Source organism: Amblyomma americanum, chromosome 4 (assembly GCF_052857255.1).
Source record: "Amblyomma americanum isolate KBUSLIRL-KWMA chromosome 4, ASM5285725v1, whole genome shotgun sequence".
Taxonomy (NCBI): Eukaryota; Metazoa; Arthropoda; class Arachnida; order Ixodida; family Ixodidae; genus Amblyomma; species Amblyomma americanum.
Window position 1 is genome coordinate 64,057,739 of NC_135500.1, and position 20,726 is coordinate 64,078,464.

Below are 20,726 nucleotides of genomic sequence, written 5' to 3' on the forward strand. Positions count from 1 at the left end.
TAGTAAAAAAAGATATTCCGCGAACTTGTCGGTGATTCCTGGGCATCTGTATTAAATCAGATTTTTTCCCAAAGCATAATATATGAATGGAAAAGCCTCCAAAACACAATAGGTGCATTAGATGACAGTGACTCTCTAGCCACTTTTAAAATAAATTTACGGGAACTAAGCGATCTATGTACCGTAAGCCTTTGACTGCTTCCGTTATTTTCTTTTTATGCACTATTACAGTTTTGCATATTACTGTTACCGGCGTATTCTTTACAGGGGTTGCACATCACTGCTAAAGTTGAAAGTGTTTGTAGCTGCGTTTCTCCTGGGTCTGTTCGTGTTTTCATTAGTTCACAGTGCACTAATGCCCAATTGGACGATTTGTACGTATTGAAATACATCGATAAAATTTGAACCATGTCTTTTATACAGGCATAGCGCAGGCAACGCCACTGCTAGCAGAAGCACAACACTGCGAATATGCGTTATGTAAAACTGTGGCTTTATTTGCGGTATTGCAGTCACGATCACATGGTGCCAGAACACGAGCAAGGCCCGGAGCTGCGGTTACAGGAGACGAAAGGAGAGGGTGCTGTCCTCTTTATTCTGTTACGAACAGCTCAGGCTGCTCGAAAATCGGCCACGAATGGGCCTAGGAACGTTTTCTAAGTACTGATCGCGATTGTTTCCTTTGGGATCGTACAAGGCTGAGACATAATACGAGCCGTCTTTTGCCTTGGCGATGCCAACACCGAGGCGGCGAGACTTCTTCCATACGACTTGCGTGAAATGGAGCACTTCTCTTGGAGGATTTTTCTGGTTGAAGTTATGCTGCCGGATCTCTGCATACCATACGTCTACGACCGTTTTGCCTGTAACGAACGAGCGAATCGAGCATGTAAGCCTTGTGGTAGTGTTGAACCTTCTCAGTGCATACACACACGCTTTCTCTGTTACCAAATGTTTATCAAAATGGCGGCTCTAAAGGGTCGCATGCCGATTGAATTCCCGTGCATTAGACACTCATTACATGACTGCTGAAGCATACTGGTTCAACTCCTGATTGTTTCCTGTCCCCAGTTGAGGGAGCATATACCTGACATGACCAAGATATATTAGTGTTTTAAACTGTAGTAAAATCAAAAGTTGAAGTCATATTTGTAGAAAACAGCGCGAAATACACAGACTAGCATGTAGACGGGACGAGTGCCGGCTATCAACTAAAGGCTTTATTTGAGAAGTACAACTGTTCCTGCAATCAGGTAAGCACGTTTGCAGGTAAGAAACCCCACTCTGAAATTCATTCAGGCACATCAAGATATGAAATTTCACGTTCATGAATGACACCAGACTGGATGCTTAAGCACGTGTCACAGTTCTTGTGGATATGGTACACGCTTCTTTCAATGATCTTGTTACTAGACCTCTGTGCTTGTACAACACCGAAGCCTCGTTAAAAAGGGGTGCAAGGGGGTTTTTATTACGCATTGCGAAGTTCGATGATCGGGCGCTACCAGAGAATTGTTATGTTATTGTTGGCGTATGTTGAATCATCTTCTTGTTTGTCCCATTTAGTTTTTCCCGCGCTTGAAAGGCACTCCCTACACACCTATACAAGAACGCAAAGGAGCATCATGCTTCACCAGGCATTCTGTATTGTCTGCAGGCAAGTTCCTTGTTTATTAGCTTTCTCTTGTCCTTGGCACAAATGCTGCCCAGCCTGTTCAGCGCAGAGAATAGAACTTCGTCCACACTGTATCGTATATGGCTTAGCACGAGTCACGTGTCGGTATTCCCGATGACGTAGTCGGTACTGTTGTCATGTAGAGTGAACAACGCCATCGGCCACGCGAATAAACCTGCTCGTCTTTGTTCCCGTCGCTCACGGCCTGCGATGTCCTGTTCACGGCTCCCAACGGTACACACGTCGTATATGTGTCCTACGCGTTTTAAACATTGCGACAGTTCATGGAGGTACGACACCGACACAATGGTTTAACGTCCCAAAGCGACTCAGGCTATAAGAGATGCCGTAGTGAGGGGCTACCGATAATTTCGACCACCTGGGGCCTTAATATACAATGACATTGCACAGTACACGGACCACTAGTATTTCGCCTCCAACGAAATGCGACCGCTGTGGCCGTGATCGAACTCGCGTCTTTCGGTTGAGCAGTCGAGTACCATAACAACTTTGCCACCGCGGCGGCTCATGGAGTACTATACAACCGCAATTTTTCCCTTGTGTTCTTGGAGTGCCCTTGGAGACTACGTCTGTTGGTACACTACAATTTTCTAGACCCTTATTACATGACTGCATGATGACAACGTCAGGACTTTTAACCTGTTCATGAAAGGTAAGACTGATGGCGTTCGCAAGACTTGAACATCGGCGAACCTATTCGCCGCGAGATCAATCTGCAGGTGGAGGCACAGTCGCGCGACTAGTGCGGATTGGTTAGTGGCGGCACTGGCGGAAACCTATGCGGCGGCGGCTTCCCATCGAAGGAAACGTTCCCTTTGGAAATGATGGGCGATAAGCTGCTGAAAATGTTTCGATTTTGCACAAAAAGTGCAGAATCGCCGAGCGCTGGGTGACGGAAGCGCAGATTGCAGGAAAACAGGAACTGACAGGCAACCACATAACCAATGTTTTATTTTTTGCTCACGTGGATTTTCATGGGGATGCCTTGTACCGCTCGCACGGGGCTGGCTTTTTTTTGCGTTAGACTTGCCTAACCGCAGTTTTGTTTTTCGCTCTCCCTTTCACCAGTGTATGCGCCACTGGCTGTATCCGCAGCACTGAATGGTGTTTACGGGTGTCAGAAAGGCAAATTTAGTGTCACATCCAGCTTGTGGCGACATATGGCGCTACACTGGGAAGAAAAGTTCTATTTGGAATGCATTTCTTCCAGCATCCTACTACGTATGTGTTCTCCCTCTGTTTTTGTAAGGCGAAGCTGCTGCGCCTGGCCTACACGACAGGCGTTTCCTTCGGCAAAGACACGGTAACCATGGGACGATATATTGTAGCGAAGAGAAAGTTGAAGCGTGATCGCCACGTGCCAACGACGACGCTGCTGCTGGCGGACGTGCCTGTTCCTGTGTTCTTGTACTCCTGCCATCACCACTTGTGGTCGCCGCCGGCCTCTACGTCAAGCAAGCCGTGACATTTGGTGCAGGTGCTGGGTAACGCATCTCATGCAACGCACCCCGCCTCGCAATTCGAGCCCGGTACTAAGTCCTGGCTGTCTGGTTTTCCTGTAGCCCTCGGGAGAAACCGAGGATCGCGCTGGTCGACGTCAGCAAGGCCAAGCACCGGAATTCGGACTCTTGCGCCAGGGATCGAGGACATCTAGGACCAACGCCACCATGCCGTCCCAGTCACAACAAGCCGAACCCACGATTGCGCCGAGGATCGTCTATGTGCCTGTCACCCCAAGGTCTGTCGCCCCGTTCTGTTGCGATTAACTTGATGATGTTGAAGACTGGGTACAGCACTATGAACGGGTAGCTCGACATAATGGGTGGACACCCGACCAATGGCTGCAGAACCTGTACTGCATGTTGAAGATCTGCTCCACGCTCCTATCCAGGCTCCCACCGAGAGCGTGAGAAGTTTCATCGAAGACGTCCTGGGTATGAGTGCCCGCGCTGACCTTCGGGCTACTGAAGAGAAGAAGGTGCGGGCATTGATGAGGGGTGTCCGGAATGACATCTTTGGAGGCCTCATCCGCAACCCTCCCTCATAGTGGCCGAATTCGTCGCTGAAGCTACCAACATCGAGCACGCATTGGCGACAAGAACCAGTCACTTCCAGCGACTGAGCGCCCTTCCTGTCGTCTCAAGTCTTGCTTCGTCTGGCCTGAGCAGTGTTGGCCTCGCCGATGTTCGCGAAATTATCCGCGACGTCATCCGAGAGGGGCTGACAAGGCTGTTCCCAGCCCCTGAACAGCCTGCATCTTTCTCCATCGCGGCGGCTGTTCGGGACGAACTGCGACACGCGCTGGCGTCCGAAGACGTACCCATTGTAGCTGCAGCCAACCAACCATCTCTGAGCTACGCCGCCGCCGCCCGTCGTCCACCTCCCGTACATCGTCAGTACCAGACCAATGCCGATTCCGGCTCTCGACGCCACGAGTTCGTGCCCTCGTCTGATGCACGCCTGGAACCGCTGGGCCGCACGAAAACTGACATCTGGAGGACTGCAGACCGGAGGCCGCTGTGTTTCCACTGCGGTGAGCCTGACCACATGTACCGCTACTGTCCGTACCGCGAACTCGGCCTTCGAGGTTTCAAGCGGGCTGATCCGCGCCCCCGCCACGGTGAACAGCCCCGCGAGATACAGGACTACCTTCGACGCTCTCCATCGCCAGTGTCAGCTCCATCTGGCACCTCCCGGTTGCCGCCGCCTCGCCGATCATCACCCCCTTCTCTCGGATCTCGCCATCAGAGCCTTTCGCCACTTCGGGAAAACTAAGTACGGCGACGCCTGGAGGTGGCGTTGCCGGTGTTGCACGCAGCAAAGAACCTCCGTCTACGATGGAATGTCCCCGCTCGACTGATGGCACCCTTGGGAGCGAAGACTGTTCGGTGGCCTCTAGCAATGTAGACGTTTTAATCGACGGTCTTGACGTAACGGCGCTTGTCGACACCGGTGCCGATTACTCGGTCTTCAGCGGCAACTTCTCTCGGCGTCTTCGCAAGATTACCACCCAGTGGGACGGCCCGCCCATACGTACCGCTGGAGGTCACCTCGTAAACCCTGTTGACAAGTGCACTGCCCGCGTTGAGATTCACGGTGAGAGGTGCCCAGCCCACATTCGTGATCTTGGAGAATTGCTCCAAAGATGTTACTTTTGGCATGGACTTTCTCCGTGAGTATGGCGCTGTAATCGACGTAGGGAGGAACAAGTTGACTCTCCGCGCACGTTCTTCATCGCCAATACCTCCTCGGGCCCCTCGCGCTGCGATGAAAGTTGATGCCGACCATGTTAGCTTGCCGCCGTTGTCGACAGTTTTTCTTCCGGTCCGAGCTGATAGAACCGCATGTGGCGAAGGCGTTCTCGAAGGAAGTGTCCAGATGCTACTTACGCGGGGCATTGGTGTTGCGCGGGGATTGCCAATTTTGAACGTGGGCGTGCCAAGATTTTAGTGACCAACATCAGGAACGAGCCGCAGCACCCGACGAAAGGGGTAGTTATAGCCAAACTGGAAGAACTTAGCGACGTTTGCGAAGCTGTTGCGCTGCCTGAGGAGGAGGCCTCGCCAGGGTCATGTGACCCTACAACGTTGCCCCTGGACATCGATCCCAAGCTTGAGCCTGCCCACACACGCGAACTGCTCTCTCTTTTGCATCGGTACCACAACTGTTTCACGGCGACATCCCAAGTTCGCCAGACGCCCGTCGCCAAGCATAGAATTATTGTAGATACCGCGACGCCCCCGATTCGCCAACCACCGTACCGCGTTTCCTTGAAGGCGAGGGAAGCCATACAACAGCAAGTGCGCGAAATGATTAACGACGACGTCATCCAGCCATCCAACAGTTCGTGGGCCGCCCCTATAGTACTGGTCAAGAAAAAAGACGGGACCATTCGATTTTGCGTCGACTAAAGGCGACTCAATAAGGTGACCAAGAAGGATGTGTATTCACTACCTCGCATCGACGACACTCTCGACCGTCTCCGTCATGCCCGCTATTTTTCGTCCATCGAATTGAAGAGTGGATACTGGCAGATTTAAGTGGTTGAGGGCGACCGCGAGAAGACCGCATTTATAACACCGGATGGACTCTACGAGTTCAAGGTCATGCCGTTTGGCCTGTGTACAGCGTCCGCGACATTTCAGCGAGTCATGGATACTGTGGCAGACGTGTCTCGTGTATCTGGATGACGTTGTCATCTTCTCCAGCACTTTCTGTGACCATCTTGTGTGTCTTGAAGCGGTTGATCAAGCTCTTCTGACCGCCGGACTCACGCTCAAGCCTTCGAAGTGCCGCTTCGCATACAGTGAGCTGAAGTTCCTAGGCCATGTCGTCAGCCAAATTGGTGTGAAGCTAGATCCAGAGAAATCGGCTGCCGTAGAGTCCTTCCCTCCACCATCCGACAAGAAGACTGTCCGCAGCTTTCTCGGCTTCTGCGCGTACTTCAGACGTTTCGTTCGCAACTTCGCCCAAATCGCAGCGCCACTTTACCGTCTTACGAAGGATAGCGTCGCCTTTGAGTGGACCGAGGAGCAGCAATCAGCATTCAGCCAATTAAAGCACGCCCTTGCAGCGCCTCCCGTACTAGGCCATTTCGATCAAGACGCCGACACTGAACTCCACACGGACGCCAGCAAAGAAGGACTAGGGGCAGTGCTTGTGCAATTCCAGGACGGCGCCGAGCCGGTTATTGCCTACGCCAGCCGAGCTCTTTCGAAGACGGAGGGCAATTACTCGACAGCTGAAAAAGAGTGTCTCTCTGTCATCTGGGTGACCACCAAATTCCGGCCCTATCTGTACGGTCGCTTTTTTCGCGTCGTTGCCGACCAGCATTCGCTGTGCTGGCTTGCCAATCTCAAGGATCCCGCAGGCCGCCTTGCTCGGTAGAGCCTGCGGCCACAGGAGTACGACGTCACCATCATCTACAAATCCGACCACAAACATAATGATGCTGACTGTTTGTCTCGAGCCCCCGTGAGTCCGGCGCCAGGGGGCGATAATGACGATGAGGACGGTTTCCTTAGGGCATTGGACACGGCAGATATGGCACTCGGCAGCGCAATGATCCTCAGGCTCGTCAGCTGATGGCACACCTGAAAGGCCGCGAAGACATGGTGCCGCGCGTTTTCCTGCGTATTCTGCCGACGTTACGGATTCTGCACGGCGTATTGTACAAGCAGAACTTCGACAGCAGCCCTGAATCATGACTCCTTGTTGTGCCAGAAGACTTGCGAGCCGAGGTGGCAGAAGCTTGTCACGATAATCCTACAGCTGGTCACCTTGGCTACAGCCGAACACTTGCACGTATTCGAGAAAAGTATTATTGGCCGCAACTTCCTAAGTACGTCCGTCACTATGTAAAAACTTGTCGAGAGTGCCAAAGGCGGAAGAGACCCTCTACACGACCAGCTGGACTTCTCCAGCCGCTCGACCCACCGCATACTCCGTTCCACACAATCGGAATGGATTTTCTCGGCCCATTTTCAACGTCGAAGTTGGGCAACAGGTACATTATCATAGCTAGCGACTAACTAACCAGATATGCCGAGTCCCGAGCACTTCCGTCAGCCACGGCTGCTGTGGTAGCTCAGTTTTTATTGAGTGTATTGTGCTCCGTCATGGTGCCCCTGCCGTTTTGATCACTGACCGGGGTGCCGCGTTTCTGGCACAGCTCACACAGGAGATCCTCTGTCTCAGCTGCACCAGCCACTACCGAACTGCGGCGTACCACCCGCAAACCAATGGGCTGACGGATAGGCTGAACAAGACGATGGCTGACATGATCGCCATGTATGTGGACGTCGCCCATCGCAATTGGGACGAGGTACTACCCTACGTTACCTTCGCGTATAATACCGCAGTCCAGGAGACGACAGGTATGTCCCCTTTCCAGCTGGTGCATGGCAGACAGGTCACCCCGATGCTTGACGCTATGTTGCGACACGAGCCGTCTGTCGGCGTAGTCGATCATGCCCGTCTAGTCTGCGAGCGCGCGGAGGAAGCTCGGCAACTCGCTCGACTCCGCCTCCAGCACCAACAGCATACAGACGCGCGTCGGTACAATCTCCGTCAACGTGATGTTCATTTTTACCCTGGGGACAAGGTCTGGGTGTGGACGCCAGCACGCCGTCGAGGTGTCTCCGAGAAACTCATGAAGCGCTACTTTGGCCCGCATAAGGTTCTTCGCCGCATCGGTGACCTGAACTACGAGGTGCTGCCCGAAGGAATGCGACCGTCATCTCGTCGTTCCCCCTACCCTGAAATTGTGCGCGTTGTCCGGCTTAAGCCGTACTACGTGCGATAATCGCCTGCATTTCCCACTGCCTTCTACATCGGCCAGCAAGATTTCTGGGCCCCTGTGGGGTTTTCCGCTAAGTGTTTTTTGCTCTCGGGTTAGCAGCGGGACGATGGTTCGTTATAGGGGGAGGCAGTGTAGCGAAGAGAAAGTTGAAGCGCGATTGCCGCGTGCCGACGACGGCGCTGCTGCTGGCGGACCTGCCTGTTCCTGTGTTCTTGTGCTCCTGCTATCACCACCTGTGGTCGCCGGCGGCCTCTACGTCAAGCAAGCCGTGACAATATTATGTGCTGTGCTATCATTTCTATGCCAACTCTCAGGCCCTCAGCGCTGACCTGCCTCAAGAAAGGAGACTCTATCTCGTTGGCTAGCTTCCTTGAGTCGAGGATTAAGCTGATATAATGCAGTGGTGATTCCGTACTGCCCGGAAGGTGTTTCACAGCCGATGAACACTAACCTGGCTTGAAGACGTAGGCGCTGCTCCGAACCATTCCTACAAAGTAAGATCGTGCCGACATTGTGCACGAAGTTTCGCCGCAAACGACAGCCGACTGTTCACCTGTACAGTGTTTCAACCGAGTGGAATTAGTTCGCCGGACTGACAATGAGGCAATTACTTTCTAGCCAAGGTGAGTGAAGTGAATCGTGTGGCGCTTAACGAATGACTAAACGCGAGTGTCAGTAGTTGAAAATGAGACTAAATTTGGCCGTGTGACAGGAGTATTACAGATAAAAATTCAAGAGCCTTTGCAATTAATTTTTATTATGTTTAAGTGTAAGCTACGCATTAGTTACTGCGAAGACACTGCAAAAGACTGTCAATTAGAGCAGTTAGCGTTGGGCAACAGTTTTGATTAATAAAAATTTTTTAGCACTATAATTATCGGGCAGCGCCATCAGACTTAAGCAAAACATAAACTGGAAAATTGGTTTTTCGGGAAAGGAAATGACGCAGTATTTGTCTCACATCTCAGCGGACACCTGAAACATGCCGCAAGGGAAGGGACAAATGAGGGACTGAGAGAAGAAAAGAATAGGTGCCGCAGTGGAGGGCTCGGGAATAACTTTTACCGCCTGGGGATCTTTAACGTGCTCTAACATCGCACAGCACACGCGGGCTCAGCGTTTCGCCTCCACAAAAACGCAGTCGCCGCGGTCGCGTTCGAACCCGGGAACTCCGGATCAGTAGCCGAGCGCCAGAACCACTGAGCCACCCCAGCTACACCCGCCTTGCTAAGGTGCCTCCATATCGTTCTTGTGAAAATCTCGCCTGCCGCGTAGATAAGCTCCATATACCATACGAACTGGATTCACGCCATCCGAGGAGGCTTCGGACGCCCAGTCCCCGTATGGCTGCGGGGCATACAGCAAATGTCACGCAGACGTTTCTGGTCCTGAACTGCGCACCGAGGCTAGGCCTAGCGCCTCCTGTGACGTGCTGGCGAGGTTAGCTCCGCCTGCTCCGCTTGCCTCACTGGCCTTCCCGGCAGTACAACTGCCCCCTGAGCATGTGTCAGACCTCCAAAATCGTGGCTTTGTTCCATCAGATCCGACGCCTACCCTGCCTTCTCCAGATGCACAACAGGTCGTGATTGATTTGCCCTCTGGACGGAACACGGGTATAGCTCCTCAGCCTATACTTCCGGATCGACCTTTACCAGTACTACATGAGACGCCCAGCACTGCAATGGAGCTGTCATCAGTCCCGCCATTTGCGCCACCGGCCCTTCGCTCATCTCAAAAGCGCCCTTCGGGAGACGTTGCAACGGGTTACTCTTCGGCCAGCGGCGGCTCACAAGGCAAATATTCCTGCCTAGCTACTGACCGCCCAGTTGTGTGTATACGCATGGCTCAGTACAAAGCCACTATCAAATCTCAGGCAACGAAAAGCCTTACAGGTACACTGAACAGGATTCTGCAGGCAAATCTGGATGCGTGTCTCGGAACGAAAGGTTTTCGCGGCTTTACGGCCAGAAAGAAGTCCAATATACCATTGCTGTGCAACTCCCGACATTGGCTGCCGTGGAACGTCTGCAAACTCTACAGTGCATTACAGTTACCAGTGAGGTCTCCGCACCAGTACAGGTGTACCTGCTTGATGGATCCGACTTCCAACGGTGTGTTGTCAACAATGCCGATGTTAATGAGGACCAGGCTTCCCTTCAGCGTGAGCTTTACTGTCCCACCCACCGAGTGACCCAAGCACGTTATATGGGAAAAGGGCGCTCATGCATCGTCACCCGGCAAGGCCCACCAACACCGCCAGCCTGCTTGTATAGGAGCATTTTACGGCCTCGGCCATACAAACCAACCGCCGTCTACTGCTACAGTTGCTTCAGACCAGGCCGTATGCGTAGATCCTGCCCTTTCACAACTCAAGTGGAACCTGCGCCGGGAGGCGCAGCGGCGTACAGATGTGGCCTCTGCAAAACTGACGACCAAGACATCACATCGCCCACTTGCCCCGCAAAAGCAAAAGGCAACAGAAAATATTCGTCGTGGGTACTCTAAGCAAATGACTGAGAATGTGATTACGTCCCCAGTGCAGACCTCCAACCGGTTTGCAGCTCTCCAGTAGGATGATGACAAGTGGCCCGAACTTCCCATGCCGCACACGCATGAAACTTCTACTCAGCAGACGTATAGAGATAAATTGCTTAAGTACCGCTGGCATCAGCAGGCTACAAAACATTGTAGCATCCCGGAACCTCCCAACGATGACATGGTAGCAGCTAATAACCAAATCGCACGCCTTTTGGCAGAGGTCTCAAGGCTCCAACAACAACGTGAACTGCTTGCGCGCCGTAGACATGCAGCGGGATCTGCATTAACACCTCTTTTTGGGCTAGTTGGTGCATACTTGAATTAGAGAAAAATTGGTGTACGCTATCCTCTTAATCTGTGGGAGGTTTTATGTCGGCCAGACTGGCCGCTGCATCAATCAGCGTTTGCGAGACCGTGCCCGAAATTTATCAGACTTGAAAGATAAGTACGCACATTTGGGTGCGCATGTAATGAGCTGCGACATTTGCGAGGCGCGATTGAATGAGAGGAGGATTCTTGGCAATGGCAACAACACAGATAAGACTGCAGGTGTTAGTGTTGAGTCTTTCTACATAAAGAAATTTGGCTGTAGGTCTGTCAGTACTCCTTCTTTATCTCTTTTTTCCCCCGAGTTTAAATTTTTAGATTCAGTTACCAAGTAACTTTTTGTTGTGTGATTTTTGGCTGCCTGCCTGTTTCTCCGATCTCAGATGTTGCATTTGTTCGCCTTCTCCTCCGTGTCACCCTTCTCTCCCTTGAAGCTTCACCTTATATAGGCTGCATCTTGGCTTCAATAATATTCAGCTGTGAGTTAGCGCTTGTGTCTCGTCTTCGTTCTTGTCTTGTGGTTTGCATGGTTTGGCTCTAGTTTTTGTCTATTTCAAGCAAGATGTGGCACCGCCGCTAGAAAGGACGAATCAGTACCAATCATGTCCCGGCCACCTGTTTCTTTCAACGATCCTCCCAGAGTATCTGCTACTTCTCCAGATAACTCTACAACATCCCTGCTCCGCTTCATGGTTAACGAGTTATGCAACCTGACATCTTTTTTTCTTGCAGCGCTTGGACTACTAACCTAAGATGGCGCGTTCCGGCTTTTTCGGTCTGTTCCAGTGGAACTGCAGGGGCCTCTGCACTGAAGTGGGGGAGCCCAAAACCCGTTTTCGCTTGCACAAGCTCCAGTTGTCGGCCATGTTACTGCAGGAGACCAATGCCTTGCCCGCAATTCCGGGCTTCAGTGGATACGCGTCGCCTTCGATGAACGACCGTCGTGTGCACAATGCTTCCCATCCACGAAAGGCAGCGGTGTACGTTGATGCGCGTTCCTCTAATGTATGCCTCTCTCTGGAAACCTGGTGGACCTCATACCGAGAGGTAGTTGCAGTTGTAAAATTACCGAAGGTAACTGTTGTGTCAGTATCTTACTACGTTAGGCCAGCGGGTAGCGCTCCCTCTCGTATTAATCTGGGCTGGTTATTGACTGTGCGTAGGAAATACCCCGGCTGTTCGATTTTAGTCGGAGGTCACTTCAACGCCCCAAGCCCAGATTAGGGGTACCCTGCTTCGAGCCCCCGTGGTAGGTGTGTGCGGGATGCCTTTGCGGATGCGTTGTTTATTATTCTAAATCCCGGTTCAGCAACGCAGGCTGTGCGTTACAGTCACAGTACCACATATGCTCCTGATCTGACGTGGTGGTCTGGCCCCGGCATTCTCTCGTTGCACCTTCAGCCTGACTGTTGTGGCAGTGACCGCCACCCTATCATCATCAGTGTCCATCCATCACGTGCTCACCGCCTACGCTGCAAGTGTATTGCGGTGAACTGGGATTGTTTCCGCACTATTCTCCAGGATCTCCCTGCGTAGGCGTCACCATCGCTTGTGGACCGCATGCAATGCGTGTTAAACAGGGCTACTACCTCCATCTGGGAAGACATCGAGCAACCGGTTCCAGATATCGGTCTGCTGAACTTGAAGGCTGCTCGCCGACAGGCGGAGCTGGCAGCCTCTCGCGATCTCACATCAGCACAAGCGCGTATAAGACTGAACTGTATTAAGGCAGAAGCATTTAATGGCTCATACTTGCGGCATTCGTCCGTCCGTGACACACTTCAACTCGATAAGAGAAAAATTCTTTGTGCACGATGGTATTCGAACCACCATCCTTCCGTACCGCAGCTGAGCGTGCTAACGACTACGCTACTTCCTGCCAACGCATATGCAGTCCTCCTTGTCTAGGACGCTGGAGAGTGTTGGCAGAAAGGCGTCAAATTAGATGGATGCCTCCCAAATGCCCTCCAGTGTCTCCAGCATTTGAGATTCACAAACAACTGTGTACTTAATTAACGTCATAACCACACATCAGTCACACAAGCATGAACACCGCGCTAATGGCTTTCGCCTCACCGCACTTTAAGTCAACAAGGTGCCTCCTGAATTTTTTACGGCTAAGGCTCGCAGATACGAACGCAATCTATCACGAAGGCAGGGGAATGTGCGGTGCAAGCAGTTTTCTGCTTAGCCGTCGAATACATCTCGCTGGCGAACTTTCCGTGCAATGCAACAAGGTTACAGTCGCCCCGACGCAGCTAGCACCGCATGTTTCGCAGCTAACTCGTCCCCGGATGATTTCGCTAGAGAAGCGGCATGGAAGTCCTTTCCACTTCTGAATTCGCAGGGATTCCATCACACATAGATAAACAACCATCAGCACCAGATGCCGGGGGTATTTCGTCTCCTTTTATCATGCTTGAGTCACTTGCGGCAATAGATCAGGCTAAACGAAAGATATCGCCCGGGCCAGATGCCACTCCATATGAGGTGTACAAGAACATGAGTTGTGCTGCCCTTCGTCTACTTATCGACACCGTTAACAAAGTATGGCTAATCGGCTCTGTTCCTGAGACCTGGAAATTTGCCACTGTGATCCCAATTCCAAAAGCTGGGAAGCCGCCGACGGACCTCAGCAACTTCTGGCCTATTTCCCTTACATCAACCCTGTGCAAGCTGACACAGAAAATGTTAGACACACGACTGTCGTGACGGCTGGAGATTCACGGTTTCTACCACGGTTAGCGCTTGTGTTTGTCGCCTGTTTTGTTGCTGCGCTATGGATCATAACGCATACCCACTAGCCCGAACCATCACCTTGTTAAGTTTCTACCACCCCGCCCAAACTGACTTCCGCCCATTCATCAGCACTGAAGATGTTTTGGCTGTCTTGGTGTCGCAAGTTCTCTAATCAACTCGCAGCCAGTGTACGTGATGTTCTCGCCATGGATATCGAAAAGGCTTACGATAACATAAGTCATGCTGCCATTTTAGATTCCATTGACATGCTGCATTTCCCTCTTCGAGTATGCTATTTTATCAAATCCTTCTTTTAAGGCAGAAGATATGCCATACACCTCAGTGGTGATTTCATAGGAGCATTTGTCTCTGTTCGCGGTGTACCCCAAGGCTCGGTACTGTCACCAACCCTTTTCAATATTGCCTTCATTCCCCTTGCATGGCGCACACATGATGTCCCTGACGTTACGTTCTTACTGTATGCCGATAATATCAAGGTATAGGGCAGTCACCATGACTAACTCAAGCAGCGGCCCTACAGTCAGCCAGCTTTCCGTGAGCAAAACTACGTTCACGTCAGTGGCCGACCGCTGGGGACGCCGTAAACTCGCTACCGCATCAATCCGTCTCCAGCTATTAGGAACCCCACTTCAAAAATCTTTGACATTGAAAATTGTGGGTTCGTCGACACATCAGTCCGGAACGGGCACTGCCTGGCCTTCTCAGGCTCAAAAGCTGGCGTTGAAACTTTGAGCCTAATCAATGAATTGCTCCCAAACCCGGCGGCGCTCGCCTCCATATCGCACGACATCTGGTGAAAGCGGTTTTGCAACCGCGCCTTATTTACCACGCACAGTTCCAACACTTAACCAGAGCTCAGTGGGATCGTCTGGAAGCCGTCAGTCAAGAGGCTATGAGAACTATCGCTTGCTTTCAGCGCATCACACCGATCGTGGCACTTCAGGAAAATAGTCAGCTAAACACCCTTGATGAGCTCGTGCAGCAGCGCCGTGATGCACGTAGCCTTGAGGCCACCCTTTTGCACTCACCGGACCTTTGCTTCATCACACACCGTACTGTTGCCGCCACCTTCAGTTCTTCCTCCATGGGACTTTGTGCAGCTGAGCGACAACAAACCTACCGATCTACGACGACCAACCTCATCTTATGCGGCAACGTTCTTCGCGAGCGAATCGCGGAACAAGATAGTGACCTATCCCACGGCTCAATTATTATATATGAAGATGCGAGTATCCAGGGCTGTGAAACGACTGCAGTTTACGATCCCTGCAAGCCTCCACTTGACAAGACGGCCAGGTTTCGATCCGCGGAACCCCATTCTTCCATTTGTGCGGAGCTAGTTGCTATACAAGACGCGCTTCGTTCTGTAGCCGCAGTTACCTTTCTCCCTACAGCCCACAATATTATCCGCACTGACGCCCTTCAAGCAACACGTCTACTTCGATGCGTCAGCCGAAGCGCTGAAATCTGCCTGAATATACATCGTCTGGCGGCTCGCATCCCTCAAGCCATTGTAAATGAGTAATTCCCACGTGACCAGCTGAATTCACTAAGATCTGCTGCTTTTGCAAACCGCTTGGTCACCCTACCCACATCAATGCCCCAATTCCTCAGCATGGATGATGCTACCCTCCATCTCACAAGAAAGGAACACCTCCGGCGTCGCGCACATGCTCTCTCCCTCCGTGTGCGATAACACACCCCCGTGGTCTTACCCGTGCAGAGGAGGATGTGCTCCGGAGGATCCGAGTCAGGGTTGGCCGCACTCTTACCGTGACCCTGACACGGCCTCAATTACGCCACTCATATACCTGTCTGCAACTAGCAAGATACTGAGGCTGGCATTCACCACCTGTTGTGGGTTTTCCCGACGCTGAAGCCAACCAGAATTCGCCACCTGGCAGCAGCGGGTCTCCAGCCGGAGAACCCGCCCTCATATATTTCTTGAACGCAGGGGCCACATCACCGCTCCCGCCTCACCTTCATTAGATCGGCCCACCTTCTTTCCTTCATTTAACACCCACCTACTCTTTTTTCTCCCAACTTCCCTTATGCCGACAGGCAATACATAAGGCTTTTAAAAGTAGTAGTTAGTGATAGTGGTAGTTTTGTAACGATTGATGAGGGTGACTAATGACAATGGCAATAATGAAATTCTTTGCCTTGAAGGCCTTTAAGATGAAGGCCTTCAAAAAGGTAAATGCCTTCAGGGTAAAGGTCTTTAGGTCAAAAATCTGTGGTAAAGGTCTTTAGGCCACAGGGTGCTTTCGCATTCACAGCCAGTTAGGACCTTGAGTGCCACCGTCACTTTCCCGGTGCATTAACCGCCATATTCGGACTGCTAGGTGTAGTTACAGGCATCCGCTATGTTGTGACTATAGTGAAATAGAATTCTAGTTCACTGTAGCTGTGAAATTCCGACATTTGCATATGGAACATTCCAGTGCGAAAACACTAACTAGCAATCCTCAAAAGGGCGAGGTGTGTCTGAAGGCTCTTATATACGTGCAGAAAAAATTGGCTATGGTTTTGCTCTGGTTAACCCTAGTTGAAGTGCGAAAGCTTGGTTTCCTCGGCACGTCGTCTACGCAGCGTCTCATTCCGGCGCACTCGGGAACTCAAACCGGTCTCTTCCGCAGTTGAAGAGTAACTCCGGGACGTGGAACAACGCTTCTCGAGTCGTGCGGCACGTTCTTCTGCCGTCTCTTGAGCGCGTTGTCTCTTCCTGGCTTCGTTCTTTCGTTGTTGCCTCTCTTTCGCGCTCTCCATAACTAGTAGAATCCACTATATATATTGTGAGCGCTTTGCGCGAACTTTCACCTCTTTCATCTGTATATCCCCATCATCATCATCATCGTCGCTTGCCTGGGCTCCGGGGAGCGCGCGCTGTGTGCCCGGCTGTTCCCGAATAAAAAGACGCCTGTGCAAGCGGTGGCTCACAAGTGGCGGAGGTGCTATTCGTACCCCCTGCCTCTCGCTTCGGACCCGTCTTTCGCTCTCCCTGGAGCTCCGATCAGGCCGTCTTTTGCGTCTGCAGCCCTCAGGTATGGAGGAACGCAACGGAACGCGCTCACCCCCGTCGCCTTCCCCGGCTGCTGCGGCTGCCCCAGCCTGGACCATCACCAGCCGTCAACGCGACCCTCAGGACTTCGCCGGACTTCGTGGCGACGACGTCGACGACTGGCTCGACAACTACACCAGGGTCAGTACGTTCAACCGGTGGGATGACTCCCACAAGCTGTTCAATGTCGTATTTTACTTGACTGACGTCGCAAAGACGTGGTTTCTTAATCACGAAGATGACATCGCCGACTGGCCTACATTCACACAGCAGCTGCGGCAAATTTTCGGCACGCCGACAGGCCGTTCTGAGCTAGCCAAGAAGAAGCTTGCCGCGCGGCTTCAGCAGCCTGGGGAGTCCTACACCTCTTACATCGAGGACGTTCTTGCTCTTTGCCGCCGCGTTAGTGCTGACATGCCTGAGTCGGAGCGCGTTCGCCACATTCTTAAGGGCATTGGGACCGTTGCTTTCAACGCGTTGATAGCCCAGAACCCCTCCAGCGTATCTGCCATTACCTCCACATGCCAGCGCCTGGATGAGCTGCAGACATGCCGCCTTGAGCCAGACCCCAGTGATGAAAGCGTCCTCGTCGATGGGAACCTCCGTTCATCATCCGTGCCCTGATACGCGAGGAACTCTACAGGCAGCCCACCACTCTCGGCCCTCCCACCTTTAATATCCCGCCTGCTACATCTGACTTGCGGAGCGTCATCAAAGATGAGCTGGCCGCTTTCACCTGCCTCGTAGCCCCTGCCACCCCTCAGACACCTTCTCGCCCGCCCACCTATGCCGACATTGCCTCGAGGCCACCCGCCCCGGTCCCTACGTCTACTCCAACGCCTGTCTGCTGTTACGTGGCTGCCATGGCTCCGTGTCCTCCAGCAACGCCCTATGCTCCAGCCTGGCGTACTCCCCGTCCTACTTGCTACTAATGCGGGATCCGCGGTCATGTCTCACGCGTCTGTCGCCGGCGACAGCAAGATGAACGACGCGGTTACGCTGCTTTCGAACGTGCACCTGTGCGCCAGCCTGATCCTTCCACCTCGCCTTTCTCCCAAATTTACCGTCGCTCCCCCTCGCCTCTAAACTCCCAGGATATCACTTGGTCCTCCCGTTCTACTCGCCGCCGCTCCCCTTCACCTTTTCACCGCTCATCACCTCTTCGTCCCGCGTCGCAGCCCTTCGCTCCTAGCCCGGAAAACTAAACGAAGCAATTTTTGGAGGGAAAGCTGCTTGCCGTGCGAACTCTAAAATTCCTCCTGACCGCCCGTCGAATATGTTGACAGTGTGTGTTGAAGGGATGTGGACTCAAGCTCTCATAGACACGGGTGCCGCTTTCTCCGTCATTCAGCTTGCCCTGTGTTCCCGCCTGCGCAAAATCACAACTCCATACACCGGTTCGCCTCTCCGTGGAGCCAATGGCACGCTCATCCACCCCACTGGCCAATGCACTGTGCGTGTTTTCATCGCTAACCAGCGCTATCATATTGAATTCGTTATCCTTCCATCCTGCGTTCATCCGATAATCCTGGGGTGAGACTTTTTGTCGTCTTTTTCTGCCCTCATCTCTTGCAACGACCGCCTCATCCACATAGCAGATCCAGACTTGGCACCCTGGTCTGACTGTTCGCCACCACGTGTGGTCGCTGCTGTCGACTTCGCCCTGCCCTCTGGCCGTGAACAGCTCAGCCTTGCAACTTTAGACTTCGCTTTTGACGGCGATGCCTTAGTCATGCCTTCGCCACGCTGGACCTCCCAAGGAATCGCTCTTGCCTCTTGCTTCACATCTTTCGTCCGTGGTTGCGCGGTCATCACGGCGCTGAACACTACCAGCCAGTCCATGTTACTACCCATGCTACTATTGGTTTCCTGTTTGAGGGTAAACCTGTCCCTCTCGACACCGACCCGATTTCATGTGCTGTGCTACCAGCTGATACTCCCGCTCCGTGTTCTTCCTCTGCGCTCGCAGCCGCCATCAGCGCTGACCTTACGTCTGAGCAGTCGACAGCCTTACTAGAAGCTCTTATGACCCACGAGAACTTCTTTGATGTGTGCACGTCCGCTTTAGGCCAGACTTCTGTAACGTCCTATCGCATAGAGACGGACGGCCCAGCTATTGTACGGCGCCGTCCGTACCGTGTTTCCGCATCTGAGCGCAAGATCATTGAGGACCAGGTTGCAGACATGCTTTCGCGCCAAACATCATTCGACCGTCTACAAGCTCCTGGTCATCTCCTGTCGTTCTCGTCCGTAAAAAAGATGGCTCAATTCGTTTCTGCGTGGATTACCGTGCCCTTAACAAGATAACCCATAAAGATGCCTACCCGCTCCCTCGCATCGACGACGCGTTGGACTGCCTCCAAGGCGCTGAGTACTTTTCAAGCCTCGACCTCCGCTCGGACTATGGGCAAATCCCCATGCACGAATCAGACAAGGAGAAGACCGCATTTGTTACCCCGGACGGTCTTTACGAATTCAATGTGATGCCTTTCGGACTGTGCAATGCCCTGGCCACATTTGAGCACATGATTGACACCGTGCTACGGGGCATGAAATGGAAGACCTGCCTTTGCTATCTGGACGACATTATCATCTTTTCGTCCGACTTCTCTCAGCACTTGCACCGTCCCAACGCAGTTCTCACGTGCCTTGCGAAAGTCGGTCTTCAATTAAATACCAAAAAGTGCCACATTGCCAGCAAAACCATCAAAGTACTCGGGCACATCGTTAGTAAGGCCGGAATCCGACCTGATCCTGAAAAAATTGCCGCTGTCCTCAGTTTTCCTCGCCCCCAGCGCCTAGAAGAACTTCGCAGCTTCCTGGGCTTAGCGTCCTACTTCCGCCGTTTCATACGTAATTTTGCATCCATAGCGTCCCCCCTCCATAAACTATTGACTTCTGAAACGCTTTATCTGTGGTCCACTGAATGCGAAGAGGCTTTCCAAGCCCTCAAGCAGGCGCTCACTTCAACGCCTGTGCTTCGCTATTTCGATGAGGCAGCCCCCACCATTCTCCATACCGACGCCAGTGGACAAGGCCTTAGCGCTGTTCTCTTACAACGCAACGATGCCAACCAAGAGCAGGTTGTAGCGTACGCCAGCCGTTCTCTTACTACAGCTGAGCGTAACTACACCATAACAGAGCAAGAGTGTCTCGCCGTTGTTTGGGCAATCCAGAAATTTCGCCCCTACTTGTACGGCCGTCACTTCACCATTGTCACCGATCATCACGCGCTCTGTTGGCTGTCGACACTGAAGAACTTGTCCGGCCGTTTGGGTCGCTGGGTGCTACGTCTTCAGGAGTACACCTTGAAATGAAATGAAATCCGGGAGAAAACACCTCGACGCTGACGCCCTGTCTCGATGCCCGTTGCCTGACTCCCGGACTCACGCTGCGGCCCCCTCAACAACGTGCCCTTCACCTTAGGCGTCCGACCTCCCTCTGGATTGTGTACCAACTGTTGTTGCACCAGTCGACGTCCACGCCGATTTGCCCTCCCATCAGCTGGCTGATCCATACTGCCGCACTGTCATCGATCGTCTCCGCGGCCAATCAGCGGCACCCAACAGTCGCTCCCGCCGCCAGCTTCGCCAGTTCAGATTTCAGCACGGCACGCTCTACCGCTACACCTACCACCCTACGGGTCACCGGTGGGTTCCCGTTGTGCCTCACTCCCTTCGTCTTCAAGTTTTGCAGGCTTACCATGACGACGCCTCTGCCGGTCATTTGGGTCACCTGAAGACGTATGACCGTATCGAGAGCCGATACTTCTGGCCTGGGCTCTCTACTAGCGTCGCCAAATACATATCCTCCTGTGTGTCTTACCAGCGTCGCAAGCGGTGAACATCCGTTCCTGCCGGCCTCCTACAGCCTCTTCCTTGCCCATCCGTGCCTTTAGACACCGTCGCCATCGACTTGTTTGGTCCCTTTCCCCTTACGCCAGCTGGCCACCGTTGGGTTGTCACCGCCATTGACCACCTGACGCGGTATGCTGAAACAGCCCCGCTTCACTCCGGTGCCGCTTCTGAAGTCGCCGACTTTTT

General features: G+C 52.7%; 1 protein-coding gene across 1 annotated transcript in view; it reads right to left on the minus strand.

Annotated features, from left to right (window-relative positions):
• Positions 1 to 472: 472 nt before the first annotated feature.
• Positions 473 to 20,726, minus strand: part of LOC144127998 (Golgi-associated plant pathogenesis-related protein 1-like) — a 66,797-nt gene continuing 46,543 nt past the window's right edge. Inside the window, exons 5-6 of the mRNA XM_077661045.1 lie at positions 8,449 to 8,550; positions 473 to 863 (exon numbers count right to left, since the gene is read on the minus strand). Of these exons, the coding sequence (XP_077517171.1) occupies positions 601 to 863; positions 8,449 to 8,550 (365 nt within the window). The 3' untranslated portion in view covers positions 473 to 600. The remainder of the gene's footprint in view (positions 864 to 8,448; positions 8,551 to 20,726) is intronic.